At 27.1% G+C, this 18,334-nt stretch overlaps 1 protein-coding gene across 1 annotated transcript; it reads left to right on the top strand.

Annotated features, from left to right (window-relative positions):
* The first annotated feature begins 12,507 nt into the window (after window positions 1-12,507).
* LOC129312386 (isoliquiritigenin 2'-O-methyltransferase-like) lies at window positions 12,508-15,585 on the top strand. Its single transcript, XM_054954970.1, has 4 exons — window positions 12,508-12,973; window positions 13,937-14,250; window positions 14,608-14,672; window positions 15,087-15,585. The coding sequence occupies exons 1-4, from the start codon at window positions 12,552-12,554 to the stop codon at window positions 15,378-15,380; spliced, it is 1,095 nt and encodes a 364-aa protein (XP_054810945.1). The 5' UTR covers window positions 12,508-12,551; the 3' UTR covers window positions 15,381-15,585.
* Window positions 15,586-18,334: the final 2,749 nt, after the last annotated feature.

Here is an 18,334-nt window from a genome sequence, read left to right as displayed (position 1 = left end):
CATATTAACTAACATTTTGTGCCACACTATTCATATATCATGCATGCACCTCTTCATGCCACATTAATGTGATAAGCACTTAAACCATCGAGTCCTATCAACTTCATCTTTTTAAAATAGTTAATGGAGCACAATGACATGACATTAATGGCCATTTATCAGTTTAGCAGAAAAAAGCACAAAACTAATCCCATTAACAAGGAAAAAAACTTATTAAGATATTATTATATATTGCCCGCCTTTTGCTTAAATAAAAAAGATATTATTTTATATTGAAGTCATTTGTGTTCAATCATTAAGGTAAAGGATAATAAATTAGTCGATCTTAAGTTTCTGGAGGCTGCTTAACAATAGATGCCTCAACTTTATGGAGTAATGAAAATTAGATTGATTCAGCAATTTGATTTGGGTTGAAAATCACATTGATTGAACAATTTGATCTGGTTATAAAAGTTAGGTTAAAGCGGGCTTTTGGTTGTCTAACTTTATATGATATTGAATAATTGTGTTGTCATTCTTTTAACCTTAATTGTTAATAGATTTAGGAATAATTAATTGTTTTGAGTGGACCTTAAAGTAATTCTCCCAAAATGTCTAGTCAACCCACACTAGCCATCTATTAATTATGTTATTACAGATTATACATGTCAATCCTGATGACTAGCTGCGCTTAAGGCTGGCTAATCCTTTTTCCGCCCCATCGATGAATACTTTTTTAACCAATGACAACGTAGACATATATACATGCTATAATATCATTAGTTTATTATTAGTACGAACTAACATAACTATTTATTCTATTATATAATTATTTGCTTTATATCTCCTGTGCTATATATCTATGTAAAATTTAATTTATCAATAATAATAACAATATCACTAATGAATATGATCAATTTTCTACGTTGGTGATACTTTCTGAGTGTGGGTTCATGGAGGTTATATAGTTTTCTATTGGGACCCAATTTTTGTCTAGAAAAAAATATATAAATGAAAACAAATCCTACAAAGCTTCATAAAATTGAAGATCAGAGCGTCCCAATTCAAGCATATTTCAAAATTCCTAATTGGATTTCCAAAGACCATAAAAAAAAATTAAAGAGAGATAGGTTTTGCAAATGTGAAATTCAAAAGCGACAGATGAGAATTTTACCCGTAATGGAAATGTCGTCTTACAGCGTGTTTGGAAAGGCCAAAAAATCGATTATTCAGGTCAAATAATTGATTTTCAGAATAATTATCCAAATAGCCAGAATCTTGATAATTGATTATTTGAGCTAGAATCACTTTTTAAAATAACCTTGAGTAGGTTTTTTATAGATTCAATTTTATTATTAAATAATATATTTTACTTCTTAGATAAAGTTTAATAAATTTAATAATATTGAATACAACTTTATCAATAATTTAATTTTAAAAAACAATGTTCTTTATGATAATTTATACAATCGAAATCAATTTCAATATCCAAACAAATTACATTATAATATAATTAATTATAATTAAAATTAATCAGATTAATCAATTGTTTTGATAATTAATTATACCCAATTGAAATTCGAATAAACTTTTAGCATGAATGCTAGGGTATCATTAAAATGAGGTAAGCCTTATGATGCCTTTGATATCATTGACTCCAGTGACACTTTAATAGCCACCGTGTTGTCCTCATAGGCTTTCAGGGTAGCATGGCGGAGAAGTGAAAAGAGAAAAACAAAAATGAGTTTGCAGAAGAAGGAAGAACTATGATCTATGATGAAGAAATCAATGGCAGGAAATTTAAATTCTAAAATATTCATTTAATTCCACATACAATAATGGAAAGATTTTTGCATCACTGGATGGCATGTTCGGTTGGCAAACTGAAATTTTTGTCTTCGGCTCTTCTGAAGCACAAAGTAAGAAAAGGAGATGAAGCCCATCATGGTAACTTCTTCATTATAAATTTAAAAACTAAGTCAAAATATATATATATATATATATAGTATGAACAACCTATTCACATTGCAGATTTAAATTATAATTAACAATTAAAATTAATTTCACAAATAGGATAGGGGTGAGGAAATTATGATACTTGAAATTTTTTTTTAATATTTTAAAATGTTCTAAGATAAAATTTAAAATTTTGAATTGGTTGAGAAGCAATGGACTTACGATCGAGATCATGGGAGAAAATATTGTGGGATAAGGAAAAGCAGTTGTTCTTAATTTCATTAGAGATAATGATGATATTATTTTTGAAAAAATAATTTTAGAAATTAATGATGAAGTGGATAGCTTAGAATCACAATATTTTAAAAAAGTGCTTGTTATTCTTATATTACATATATATATATATATATATATTTCAGGACTTATCTGAAATTTAAATGAACAAGTCAAATTTTTATATTTTGCTCAGATATAAATTTTCATTGCATTTAAATAATATTGATCTTTTAAATAGATAAATAGTTTACAAAATTTTATTTAACCTTATTTAACATTATTAATTTATTAATTTATTTAGTTTTTAAAGATCATGGCTTGACACTACATCTTTAAAATTTAACTCTTCTTGAATAAATTTTATTTTCTCAAATAATTATTTGGTAAATTTTAATTAACCTAAAACAATCTCATCAAATTTAAATAAATATTTAATAGTTTCAATTTACTTAATAAATTAATTTCTTTTACTTAAATTTTATAATAAAAGTTAGGATGTTACACATTACCTATAACCTCGCACCATGTAAACCACCACAAGTGCATCATCTTGTCTCATGTCATAACAAGGATCTCATAAATATGTAATTGATCTAATTAACTTCTAATCATTTCTCTACCTCATAACAATAAGGTCGATTTAAATAAGTTTTCATATTCTTCTTAGTACTAATTTATTATAAAAAGCATTTTAGTAACTTCTTATTTTCTTTTTAATAACAATGGAAACATAAACATTAGGTAAAATCATGTGACATCATTGTCCAAAAATCAAAAGCCATCAGAGCTCAATAAATAAAGTTGACACTATGGCCTTGTTTGGTATGCGGCATTGGGGGGTTGGGACTGGGACTAGGTTTAGTTAATACTACTTTTGACAAGTTTGGTCTGAAGTATTCAACAATTCTTAAGCTTGCTCAGTCCCACTTAAATGAGAATACTTAAACCCACCATCCTTAGGTACTGCAAATTTTATCTTGGGATTAGAATTTTTTTGATTGAAATGCCCTTAAAAAATGCCCAGATTTTCTCCTCCCTTAAAGAACTCTAGCACGGCACCTTCCTTTTGCACCGTCGACGACCTCCAGCGCTCCACCTTCCTTTCTTGCCGTCAACGACCTCCTACCATCCACCTTGCATCTCCTCCATTGACGACACTTTTTTTAGAGGAATAGATTTGAATCCAAGACAAAGAAACCCAAAAATAGTATAGCAATGATGTTCGAGCTCAAAAAGAAAAATTGCAATCTCACAAAAAACTTTAACAACTCAAAACCTTTTTCTCTAAAATGACAAAACGGACGAGAAATCTAATAGTACAATCACAAAAGTGGAACTTCTTGTCTGAGAAAAACATAGTACTCAAGCTTAAATCTCCACCATTGTAGAAGCTACAGAGAGCTTCAAAATTTCTAGAATTTCAAGAAAAAAAATATCAACAATTATAGAGAAAAATGACACATCTGCTTTAAAAAATCTTTGAAGTGACATGTGAAATTGTTGAACAACATTGCAATGCGAAGCACTCTTATCTATTTCCTCAGTCGATCTCATTGCAGGCGCTCATCTCTATCAGTTGATCTCCATCATCGCATAGAGTCGCAAGCCTTCATCCTTGAAGAAAAGAGTGATCATGCAAGCAAGCAAAGAGGGAGACTAAGGGAGATAGGTTTGATTTCGCAGAGGGAGGAATGGGCTTTTAGGTTTACAATTTTTTTATTAATTATATAGGGTATTTTGGTATTTTCATAATTTATGTTTAAGTGTAAAATAAGATAAAGAGGAATATTCCTTGTAATCATTACTTCATACTAAACATAATTTTAAAGCATCATTTTCAATTTCAATCCCAATCTCAATTCTAATACCAATGCCAATCATAATCCCCATCCCTCTAAACCTAAGCATGCGTACCAAACAAGGCCTATGTGTATACTAGGCCAAATGTCAAGTGTGCAGTATGCCATGCAGTGCGCAATGCCATTCGTATCTCATGAAATTTATAGGTACAACTTTAATGTCTGAATCCCTTTGAATCAAACTTCCAATATCCATAAGCACCCCTATTCAAGTAACTTTTTTACAGGATGACAAAAAATTGAATCTAAAATATAAAGTTTTAGAATATTTTTACTTTGATGTATTTTTTATTTATCCTCTAAACAATTTTAGCGTGTGTTTATTTTTCAGTTTGCTAAAAGTTCATTTGGTGTATGTTCATTTAGTGAATGTTCATTTGATAAAAGTTAGTTTAGTGAAAGTCAGTTGTAACAAAATGTATATTTGAATACATTTTTTTAAAAATTAATTTGGTATATTAAAAGTTGTTTAGTCTGTAATAATAAAATGTACTTTTGAATGTACAATTATCAAAAACAATATTTTATGATGATTTGTAATTTTTATTATACAAATGTAATATATTTAAAATATTTAAAAAATGTGATAAAAATTTTAAACAACATAAATTTTGATTTATAATCTAGAAATTTGATCTCTAGTTATTTGTATTTTTTTAATTTGTAATTTTAGAAAATGTGATAAAGATTTGTAATTTTTATTATACATTAATGCTAAAAAATAACACGATTAATTATTCAATTTATAATACTAAAAACTTGATACCTAATTATTATTATTAAAATAATAATTATATTTTTAATGAATCAACTATTTTTTAAATAAAAGAATAAGAGATTAAACTTGGGATAATATGTTCAAATAATATCCTACTTTTCAAATTCACTTTTCAAAAGTTTCAAATAGTTATGTTTCAAAAATTCACTTTTAGCTACTGTTTGAATATACTTTTAGAATGTGCTTTTTTGTAAAATATTTTAACTAAACAACTTTTCGCTTTCTGAAAGTAAAATTTTGTTTCCTGAACGTGAAAAGCAAGAAAACCAAACAGACCTTTAACTTTAGATATCACCATGGGAGAATCACATTCAAGGACCACTTAAACAAATTAATCATAGAGGAGGAGTGACAACAAGTTCCATTAAAAAAACAAATTTACATCTTCCTTTTAATAATAATTCATTCTGTGTTAGTCCTTGGATGTGATTCTCCCTATTATAATTTATATTTAAGATTTTTTAAATTTATGTATTGGTATGTAAGTAAGTATTTGTCTATAAATTAGCCTAATTGTAAATGAAAGTAATCACCTATCAAGATTTTAATTAAATCATATTAAAATACTAGCTTAATAACATTATTCTTAATAATGATGAGCTATATATAACTAAAAGAGATTATGAATAATAAAAAATTTTCAAAAATAATTTAATAATTAAACTTCACACATTTTCATTATTATTCCTTTTATTTTATGATCCTATATATTATTTATTTCTCATTCTTTATATAAGATACAAAATTTAATTTCATAAATAAATTTTGAATGATAATTTTATTTAATTTTAAATTCTTAAAAATAATTCATAAGAAATTTTTTCTAATTATTTAAATGATAATTTTATAAATTATTTGAAATAAATTAAATTATATTTATTTTTTAAAGTACTTTTAGCGGCAACATTTTATATAAATTATTTTTAATTTCAAAATTATTTTTTATAAAAATATTTTTGATGGTAACAAAATGGGGCCACAAAAAAGTTATTTTTTTAAATTTATTATGATTATAAGTGAATTTGTTATCTTAATTGAGTTTACTAGGTTGAAATGAATTATTACTTCTCATATAGGAAAAAGTAAAAAAAAAAAAGCTAAGTAAGTACTAGACTAATAGAATCAGTCTCCTAATCCTATAAACCAAGTCCAGTCCTGTTAATTTTCAGGTTATCACTAGATAAAATTTGACTATGAGTTGCTTAATTCAGTCCTTTTCATGAAAGAGATCAAATTTTGAATTAAGTATAAGTTCAATATTATCTAATCCTTTGTGTAGCCTTAGGTGTGATAATGACTATAACTATAACTATCATATTTCTATTTATTTCTTAATAAAAAATTATCAAATTTATCATACATATTTTAGATATTAAAAATGGTTCCAAAAAAGAAAAGAGGATCGTGTTCTGTTGGATATTTTATGCGAATAAGTTTTGTGGATGCAAAATTGAAAAAGGTCTAAACCACAATTTCTAAAAAAATAAAAAATAAATAAATTGAGAAATTTTTTCTATATTGGTGAATTGATCCATGGGCCTAATTTAAAATTTGATTGTTGATCTTAGCCAGAAGGCCTATTTTTTATTTTAATTCTGAAAAACATTTTGAACAAATGCCCAATTGTGGTCCAAAAAATAAACCCAATTCTCACTCTCTCTGTTTGTTTTTGCGAAGACCCAATTCTAATTCTCAATATGAAGCCTTCCTTCTCGGGAAGCCTATCAAATTGGTCTTTCTTGGATTACAACTCATTCAAATGTTATTGGCAATCCACGGTAATTGAATATAGCAAAAGAGGCTAATTCTTTGCAATATAGCAAATCAAGATCCAGATCCTTGTTGAGAAGGGTGAAAAAAAAAAGAAGTTATTGGCAACTTAAAAGCTGCCTTCAAATTTTAGTTTGATAAAAATTCATTTATTATTAATAGAAGTTAGATCTAGTAAAAAACACTAGTTACTTACAACATGGTAAATTAAGATTTGAATATCTCTTCAGAGAGGTGATTACATTTAGTGCCTAACACTACCTCAAATAAAATTATTTTCAATAAAAGAATGGCTATAGGTAATAAAAAAAAATGATTCGTCAAAAATTTTCCCCCTCTTTTAAATAGTAGTATTTCGAAAAGTGAATACCAACCAGAGTGCTTTGTAAAAAATACTCTTGTAAGTTTTGCATATATTTGTTAGAGCTTTTTTTTTAATTAAGCGCTTTAATACAAAGCTCTTGCAAGCTTTTTTTTTTGGGTAATAGTGATTTTTCATATTTGAAACTACTCTCTTCTTTCTCATTGAATCTCCAACATGTGGCTTAGGTTTTCAATTCAAAATTGATCCATAGCCTCTCAAAACTTCAACAGTAGTAGCTCCACCTACTAGCATTCTTTTTAGGTAAACCTAATATTTTAATATGTTAACTTCAAGTTTGATTTGGGTGCTCATTACAGTGGTGCTCATCACCATGATGAGATTCGAACCATTCAAATTTAAACCATTATTATATGTTATACTTTTTAAAATAAAAATTTGTAAAAGTAATAAAATAATTTTGATAATTTTTTATTTTTAATATGGTCTAGATTTAATTTGAAGGGTCTAATTTAATTTTAAAATTTTTATAATTATTATATATGGACTATTCAGATGTACTTTGCATAGTCCAGATTAACACTAGATTAAATTTAGACTATGCAGAGTACATCTGAATATTCAATATATATCAATTATAAAAATTTTAATATTAAATTAGACGCTTCAAATTAAATCTAGACCATATTAAAAATAAAAAATTATTAAAATTATTTTATAATTTTTATTTTAAAAAATATAATTTATAATAATGGTTTAAATTTGGACCATCCAGATAAAGATCTAGATCTTATCATAGTAATGAGCATCATGGTGCTCCATTACCAAAAAAAAAAAAAAACTTTTGGTGGTGACAAAAGTTGGCATCAAAAGTTCAAAAGTCATTGTTAAAAGTTTTTAATAGCAATTTTTTGCTACCAAAAGGTCATCACCAAAAATCTGGTCGCTAATAATTTTTGGTGGCGACAAACATGTTTGGTTAGAAAACTGAAATTTTTATCTTCAGCTCTTCTAAAGCATAAAGTAAGAAAAGGAGATGAAGTCCATCAGGGTAATTTCTTCATTATAAATTTAAAAACTAAATCAAAATATCTATAGTATAAAAAACCTATTCACATTGCAAATTTAAATTATAATTAATTTCACAAATAGGATTGGGGTGAGGAAGTTATGATACTTGAAAATTTTTTAAGATTTTTAAAATTTTTTAAGATAAAATTTAAAATTTTGAATTAGTTGAGAAGTTATGAACTTATGGTTGAGACCATGAGAGAAAATATTTCGGGATGAGATAATGAATATAATATTTTTGGAAAAAAATAATTTTAGAAACTAATGATGAAGTGGATAGCTTAGAATCATAGTATCTTAAAAAAAAAAAAGCTTGTTATTCTTATATAATATAGATATATAGATATTTCAAGACTTATATGAAATTTAAATGAATAAGTCAAATTTTTATATTTTTCTCAAATAAAAATTTTCATTACATTTAAATAATATTGATCTTTTAAGTAGAGAAATAATTTAAATAATTTTATTAAATCTTATTTAACCTTATTAATCTATTTTTTTTAAAAGATCATGGCTTGACACTATACCTTTAAAATTTAAACCTTCTTCAATAAATTTTCTTTTCTCAAATAATTATTTGGTAAATTTTAATTAACCTAAAATAATATCATCAAATTTAAATAAATATTTAATAGATTCAATTCACTCAATAAATTAATTTCTGTTACTTAAATTTTATAGTAGAAGTTAGGATGTTACATGTCACTTGTAACCTCGGGCCGTGCCATGCCATCTGCCACAAGTGCATCATCTCATGTCATGTCATAACAAGGATCTCATATGTATGTGAACAATCTAATTAACCTGTAATTATTCTCTACCTCATAATAATAAGGTGGATTTAAATAATGTTTTATATTCTTCTTAACAATAATTTGTTATAAAAAGCTTTTTAGTAAGTTCTTCTTCTTTTTTTTTTAATAACAATGGAAGTCTAAGCACTGGATAAATTCATGTGACATCCTTGTCCAAAAACCAAAAGCCATTTGAGCTTAGTGGATAAAATAAATGCCATGTGTATAGCAGACCAATCATCAAGTATACAGTATGCCAAGTAGTCTATAATACCATTTGTATCTCTTGAAATTTGTATGTACAACTTTCAACATCTTAATCCCTCTGAATCAAGCTTTGAATATCCATAATTAGAGGTGTTTACGGGACGAGACAGAATCAGACACCCCCATCCCGTGTCCCGTCCTAGAAAAAAGATCAAGACTAAATTTTGGTCTTGTGTCTCATCCCGTTTTGAAAGTCATCCTATCCTGTTAGAAGTCAAGATGGAACCGAGAAAAGATCGGGATGTCTTGCCATCCCGATAAATCAAATAATATTGAAAAAAATCTGAATAATAGCGTTTATTAAAATTTTAAATCATATAATTTATTAAGTTTAAAATTAAAACAACATAAGTACATAAATCACAATAATTTAAAGTCAATTATTGAATTACATTAATCACAACTATACATTATAATAGCAAACACAAGTAATCTTTAGGCTGTAAGAGTAGCAACAATAAGTAAGTCAAGCACAATATCAAATTATCATTCTTCTACTTTAGTGGAGATGTATTAAACTAATTAGTTTTCTGAAAATAAAGCAAAAAATACATTATAAATAAAAGTTATTAAATAAATAGATATAAGAATAAATTATATTAAGATATTTAAAATAAAAAATAATGTATATATAATATTCGAGACAGGATAGGACATCCCGCTGGTAATCCCGTGTCTCGTCCCGTCTTGAACCCCTTTCCTGTCCCGTCCCCTAAAGTCACGTCCTGATTACTTTCGAGCCGGGACAAGACCTGTCTTGATATAATCAGGATGATACCAGGCCCATCGGAATGGGTTCAAATTGAACACCCTTATCCATAATAGCACCCTTATTCGAGTAACTTTTTTGCAAGATGACAAAAAATTGAATCTAAAATATCAAATTCTAGAATGTTTTTACTGTGATATATTTTTTATTTATCCTTTAAACAATTTTAATTTTAGATATTATAATGGAAGAATTACATTTAAAGACCACTTAAAAAAAATTAATCGTAGACAAGGACTAATAACAAGTTCTATTAAAAAAAACTACATTAATAACAATTCATTCTGTATTGATTCTTATTTGCAAATAATTTGTTTAAGTAGTCTCTAGATGTGATTCTCCCTATTATAATTTATATTTAAGATTTTTTTTAATTTATACATTGCTATGTAAGTAAGTATTTGTCTAGCCTAATTATAAATGAGAGTAATCACCCATCAAGATTTAATTAAATTAAAATAAAATACTAGCTTAATAACATCATTCTTAATAATGATGAACTATATATGTCTAAAAGAGAATATGAATAATAAAAAAAATTATTTAATAATTAGAATTAACACATTTTCATTATTATTCCTTTTATTTTTTGATCCTATATATAATTTAGTTCTCATTATATATATAAAAGAAAAAATTTTAATTTCATAAATATCTTTTGAATGATAATTTTATTTAATTTTGAATTTTCAAAAATAATTTATAAGAGATTTTTTAATTATTTAAATGATAACATTATAAATTATTTGAAATAAATTAAATTTAAATTTATTTTTTAAAGTACTTTTAGTGGAAAATTTTTATATAAATTAATTTTAATTTTAAAATTATTTTTCATAAAAATATTTTTGACAGTAATAAAATATGGCCACAAAAAGTCATTTTTGATGGCAAAAATTTACTTTCATTGGCAACAATTAAAAATGGCCACCAAAAATTCACCTTTAGCGGTCACAATTAAAAAGTGTTGCAACGAGTAAAAGTAGACCTTTGGCAGTGATATTTTTTATCATCACTGAAAGGTTTTTTTTTTTTCTTTTTATAGTTATGGGGCCTTGGGTATTATAATGTAATATATGAATAAGATCTAAATTAATTTATGGTTGATAGGATTAATCAACATATACTTTCAAGGTTAAAATGCATAAAATCTTTTTAAACTTTGAGACAGTTGTAAATAACTCCCTTCACTTTTAAAAGTTTAAAATTAACCTCTTAACATTTAATTTTGTTCTGCAAAACCTTCTATTATTAATTATGTTATTTTTTTATGACGGTTAAAATATCATTCAACTAAAAAATATTATTAAAAAAAAATATTATATTGTATAATTATTTAAAATAAATTTTTTATATTTTTTAGATAGTTAAGACATTGATAATAGCCAAAACAAATATTATTATCGTCAGAAGTGGATAGGTTTCTGGAAAAAAATATGCTCTCTAATCAAGAGTCTCTGGTTTGAAACAATATGACCTTCCATGTCTCTTTTTCTCCTTTATTTATTTTCTTTTCCTGACTTTCTAAATAAGAAAATATTTTTCTCCACATTTTTTATATACTTTTCTCTTCTTTCTATTTTTTTTTCATCCAAATATAGAATACGAGTAATTAACATGACATGACCTTCATGCCTCTTTTTCTCCTTTCGACTATCTAGATGAGAAAATATATTTTACTGTTGATATTTCACACACAATCGTAGTCACGATCTTAAGTATTTTTGGTTAACTTACGTATGAAAACAAAAATTTTGAAAATTAAATCAAATACTCCTGCAATTGTAATTTTATATTGTTATTATGATTATTGTTATTATTATTTTAAATTAAATCACAAGTTTCCTCTAGAATTTTTGAGTTCTTATGTGATTATCATGATATCATCACTTCACCAAAGTCGAATCTGATTGTGAAAAGTGGAAACCATGAGCCCATTTGTTTAAGATTGAAAAATATGTATTTTTTAGCTAGTTTAGATATTTTATAAAAAGAAATTTATTTTATGGAGATTTTATAAAAAGCATATATTATTTTATATTGATTATAATAATAAAAAATAATTATTAGTTAATTATTTTTAAATTTTATAATATCTTAATTTTGTTTCATAAAAATAATTTATTATTATTATTTTAAAATTTTATAATATCTACATGTAGCTTGTCTTTTTAAAATATTTTTTTATTAAATTACTTTTAAAAGGTATTCAAAGTAGTTTCTTAAAATAATCAGCATTATGCTTTTTTTTGGGACTTTAATTATTTTTAAATATTTAAATAAACATAATAAAAACTTAAAAATAATTTTTTAAAAAAATTAAGTGATTTTTTAATAAAATAAATTAAAACAAACGGGTCATATAATTCAATCAAATGCTATCATCTTTCGACTTTCTATTCATCTTTGCTTTCACGTTTCTGTTTTAAATTTATTATTTGACTTCACGCCTTCATGGCCAAAAAAATTAATTATCCTTTGATTTTTCAAAAGTAGCATTATGACTTTTGCAATCAACTTCGTGGATGAAATTCTTTTTTCAATAAACTTCGTGGATGATTTAATAAGCCTCATGTATATGTGTATTTTTTTTTCATTAGACTTTCGGCTATAAATTTCTGCATGCTGCGAGGTTCAATTACACATGCAAGGTTTGGCAAAAATAGAAAAGTAAACAAACAAAAGAAAGGAGGAGGAGGGAGAAACCATGGCTTTATTGAGTTCTAAAGAGACTTGTCCTAATGAAGAACTAGAAGATTCATATGCCCTTTCAGCCATGCTTCAGTGTTGTAGCCAGATCTACTGTGCAGTTCTTAAAGCTTCGCTTGAGCTCAACGTGTTTGAGATCATAGCTAAGGAAGGAGGAAGACACGTGTCAGCTTCTGAAGTTGCCTCAAAGCTTCCAAGTTCATCTCAGCACAAAGAATTGGCTTTCAGGATGGATCGTCTCTTAAGGCTTCTTGCAAGTCACTCTCTTCTGAATTTTTCAATTGGTGAAAAGGAAGATGGCGGCACTGAGAGACTCTATGCGATTTCTCCAGTGGGAAAGTACTTTGTTGGTGGGGACGATGGTGGATTCTTAACTCTCTTCTCATCATTCATTTGCCATAAGGCACTTATGGATGCTTGGTAACTTTTTTTCCATAAAAAAAGATACTTTTTTATGAATTTCACATTAGAGAGTCTCACAAGTGAAATGGGTTTATAAGCATGATAGACTTCTTCACCTAATAGGCTAGTCTTTTGTGATAAACCCTTTAGAGTGTACTCATAATTGGCTTATCATTGAGAGGCCGATACCATGAAGAGGGGGCAATGTTATGAGTCCCATGTCGGTGAGCCTTATAAGTGAAGTGGAGAACTTTCCATCCAACAGGCTAGTATTGAAATGAGTTCTCCTTTTATACTTGTGCTTATAATTAGCCTTTCATTAATTAAGTGGTCGATGTCATGGAAAGAGGGCATTGTTATGAGTCTCATCTCAAGAAGCTTTACAAGTGAAGTATGAGGCTTCCACCTAATAAGATAGTCTTTTGAAATAAACTTTTTCTTTTAAATTTGTGCTCCTAACATATTCCCTACAAATTTGGTTTATTATATTTCATTGCAAAGCACGTGATCCACAATCTAGTTATCTCAGAAAAACTAATTTATTTTGACTGAATACACTTGTTAATTGTTTCTAGGAAAAATACAAGAGTAAGTAAGTCCTTATACTTTGATTATTTCATTTTATTTCTTGTCCATATAGTTTTGTTTCATTATTCACAAACCCTTCAGTTTGATTTGTCTTAAACGTTATAGTCCCTTTGGTTTTAAAAATGCATATAAGAAGATGATACTGACCAAGTTAATTTTGTTGGTGTCTTTACTTAACTAATCTCTTTGTTGATATAATAAAAATCTATTTTGACTCTATCAATGCCGGTTCCTGGTCCTTTGTGTATTTTTAAAATATAGAGAAAATGTTGCAAATGGATCAACTAAATGAACTGAAAATAATAAAAACAAGCTATAAGATTTAATAACAAAACACAATCAAAATATGAGGACCTACTAATATATTTTTCTTGTTTCTATGTTTTGATGTAGGATGAATTTTAAGGTGGCAATTATAGAGGAAGACAATGACTTATTTAAGAAAGTTCATGGAATGCCAATGTACCAATACGCTGAGAAAGATCCAACATGGAACAACATTTTCAACAAAGTAATGGCCAATCGTTGCAACATAGAAATGAGAAGAATATTGGAAATATACAAAGGATTTGAGGGAATATCAACACTTGTTGATGTTGGTGGTGGAATTGGCCAAAACCTTAAAATGATTATCTCAAAGTATCCTTCAATTAAGGGAATCAATTTTGATCTGCCCAGTGTTATTCAAAACGCAACACCTCATTCAAGTACATCAAGTTCATTATCTCTACTAATATTATGTTTCCACTCCATCTCTCCAATTCTAAATGCAAGAACTAGTTAACTAATTCACATATATTCATGAATTGAGTTGGTTAGTTATTTGTAAAAAAAATATATGTATTGATTTTCTTAAGATACCCCTGTTAATTGTGTGCAATTAATAGAGGTGGTTTCAAGAAAAAATAAATAAATGAGAGAGAAAAAGATATCTGGGTTTTATACTTAGAATGAAAGCAAACTTGTCAACTAGTTTCTATAGTTAAAATTGAAGGGAGTTTTTTTTTAATTTTTTATCTGTTAATATTATTAAAATTATCATTTGAGCTTCAAATTTTATGAAGGGATCGAGCATGTTGGAGGAGATATGTTTGAAAGCGTTCCAAAAGGTGATGCCATTATGTTGAAGGTTAGTGCGAAAGTTTGTCATCTCAGTTTCAACTTCATATTATATTAGATATGTGAATAAGGATATATGTGAATAAGTATAACATAACACATTAACTAGTCAAAGATCTCCGCATGCCTCTATCACATGTATATATGCTTTTCTAATTACGGTCATCAGGTTAAGTTGGCTACAATTTCAAATCCACACCAAGCCTTTCAACGTCATGAATGTCATATTGTCAGACAACAACTATTATATTCATGTTTAGCATTATTGTATTAAAATATTGCGTCATAAAATGCCATTATATATTCTAAAGTATCTCATAGACTAAATTAAAAAAAAATCTTGCGAGATGATCGACATGACCAATCAGTTTTTCCATATATCATGAATCTTCTTTACATTGTGGGTAATATATATGTTTTGTAGGCTGTATGCCACAATTGGTCGGATGAAAATAGCATAAAAGTGTTAAGGAAATGCCATGAATCGTTGCCAGAAAAAGGGAAGGTCATAGTAGTGGAATACATAATGCCTGAAGAAATTGGAGCAACAGAGGAAGCCAAGTTCGTAGCAAGCTTGGACAACATCATGTTTCTTCATGATGGAGGAGAACGAACTGAGAAAGAATTTCAATCTCTTTGCAAACGTTCTGGCTTTTCTGGTTTTAAAGTCGCTTCTCGTGCTTTCTCTGCTTTAGGAGTCATGGAATTCTACAAGTGATAATTACACACACACACACACACACACACACACAAAAAGTGATCTTATATATCATATTCTCTTGTTTCAAATGGCTGTTTAGAGGTGTCTCTTAGACTTGGCATAAATGAATAAGAATAAATTTACTTAAACCAAAGCAGCTAGGATAAGGTGGGACAATAGTAAATGTCTAAAGTTTAACTCCTCTTAATGTAATAAAAACAAGTATAAAATATTTTATGTTGCGTTTTAATAGATTTAATTTTTTTTGCTATATAAGTAAATTATGGAAAGCTTTATTTTTTTATCATTAGTTGACTAAAAAAAGGGAGAATGAAAAATAAGGATCTCATAACAAAATTATTGTCAAATCAAAAAATTTAGTACTGAAACATGAGAGAAGGAAAAAAAATAGAAAAGGACATAAAAAAATACAGAAAATGACCAAAAAATTGCAAATAAGGGTTCAAAAATTACAGAAAAGGACTTAAAAATTACTTATTATTTGCTTGACAAGTTGACAATTTTGCAATCCTTGCTTGACATGACAAAAGATAGATCATGGACCTATCATTGGAATGACAACAACACTGTTATTCTTACTTGTTAAATTTCTTACATTACTTGTTAATTCTATAATATTATCTTACTTGTTAAATTTTTTACATTACTTGTTAATTCTGTAATATTATTTGTTAATTAACACACTTGTATGGCTCCATAATGACAATAGAGGGGAAATTTTACGGAAGAATGTGAAATGAAAAGTTACTTTTTTAGTATTTACTCTTGTTGGTAAAATCCTTAACATGACCTTTTTTTTATAATCAAATCCTCAACATGACTTGTTAAATCTTTAACATCTTGCTAAATCCGTAGTTTTACTTATAAATTTATCAAGCCCTAGTTAAAATTGTAACCTGTCAAATTGTCATGCAATTATTTACCAAAACGTGTTAAATAATTCACTAGTTTTCTTTTATGAATTTAACAAGTAATGTCATTGATTTAACTAATCATGTTAGTGGTGAAACAAGGGGTGTTAGGAATTTGATAATTAAAGTTTTTAACCATGATTTTCCTTCTCACATTTCTCAGTACCTATAATTATTTAGCAAAACAGGTTAAATAATTGACAAGTAATATTATGATTTTAATATGTCATGTTAGTGAGAAACCAAGCCTAATAGATATTTAACAACTAAATTTAGGAATTTAACAAGCAATGCAAAGGATTTTTACAAGCAAGTTGAATGCTAAAATAATAAGTTTTTCATTTGAAGTTTCCTCTCCTAACATTTTTCAAGTCCTGTAATTACTTGCCAGCACAAGTTAAATCATTGACAAGTCATATTTCAAAATTTGCAAGTAATGTTTAGGATTTAACAATCAGGGATAACAAAAAATTGTCACCTATCATACCAATGCATGAATCATATTCTTCACGGTTTATCAGAAATCGGCCACTCATGATAATTGACCATCATTATTAATATTTTAACAAGTAAGATAACATAAATCACAGCTTATCATTAATTAAAAAAAGAACATTTTTAGACTTCATAAAAAAAGTTCATGCTAGTACTTGTAATAGTATGTGATCAAATACTCTCATAAAATTAAACATCCATTTAAATCAAAATACAAATATGACATATTCACTAGGTTATTGCAACCCATTTTTTAAAAACACTATATAGGTTGTGTACATATGCATAAGAACTATTTATATATAGTATTGTCATCCACAATCTTCATAAATTTCTCCCTATATGAAATATTCAATATTATAGATATGCAATACCTTCATAGAGCCACCTATTATGCTATATTGATGCTGCATAACAATTTATATCAGAAATTAATAACATAAGAAGCATTCTATAGGTTCATGAATTATTCTGCATTTTCACATATCAAAACTAGATATTTGAAAATTGACAAGCATTCTTAACTATTTGACAAGTGATTTACTAAAATAACAAGTCATTATTATAGTTCTGTATCCTAGAAGATAGAATCCTTAGGTACAAGTGGGAACAAATGTGCGTCGGTAGTAACATTTAGTATGGAAAATATTCATCAATCGAGCTGCTATCTATGCTTCTTTGATTATAAAAGGAAGAAATTGAAAATAGAATAGCCTTCCACTATCATGATTCGATTATCCTATGCAACCTTTAATAGTGATGAAAGTGAGCGATCTGCTAATATGTGATGACGAATGTTCGATGATATATGCCCTAAAGTTGACAACAGCTTTGATTAACCCAAATGAAGGACCATATCTCACTAGAAAACTGGATTAGTTGCCTTCAACTTTTGCAAAATAGGCTCCAATTATGATCTCTACAAGTAGTGCGAAGTTGTGTTTGAGGCTGAGCTTCTATGAATATAGCATTTAAACAGCAAGGGCAGTAATGTCATTTCACTGCAAAACTTAATTTCACTTCAATCTCAAAATCCTACAGTGAGTTTTCAAAATTATTTGGGCTTGATTTATAAATATTCCACACATGTGGTCCTATAATGAAATTCTCCCATTTAAAATTCTACTTAGCACAGAAACATTAATTTCAAAATTCTATCTAGTTGATAACCCATAATTCAAAAATCCTTTCCTTTGTAACCAATGTTTTCAAAATCGAACTAGATATTGAACTGAAAAGATCAACAATTCACGGTTCACATAGTTCAGTCGGGTTAGACTAATAGTTAAACCAATAATGTAATAACTAAATTAAAAAATTATACGTGTATATAATAATCTAAAAATAAGAAATAAATATAAAATTGCTACTTAACTTAAAAAAATTGAATGTTTTAAGTTTATCATGACTTAATAAGCTATATAATATAACATAACATTAAATGATTAACAAAATTGATCATTTCCTAAAAAAATTCAATAAAAAAAGTTTTTTTGAACAGTCCAGTTCTTTAAAATTGGATTTGATTCCCAGTTTGACTGCTAG

The sequence above is a fragment of the Prosopis cineraria genome, unplaced genomic scaffold, assembly GCF_029017545.1.
Source record: "Prosopis cineraria cultivar Desert tree isolate PC_DT_omini unplaced genomic scaffold, ASM2901754v1 PC6, whole genome shotgun sequence".
NCBI classification, from domain to species: Eukaryota; Viridiplantae; Streptophyta; class Magnoliopsida; order Fabales; family Fabaceae; genus Prosopis; species Prosopis cineraria.
The sequence above is the reverse complement of the archived record's forward strand: the minus strand, read 5'-3'. Positions and strand labels throughout refer to the sequence as shown.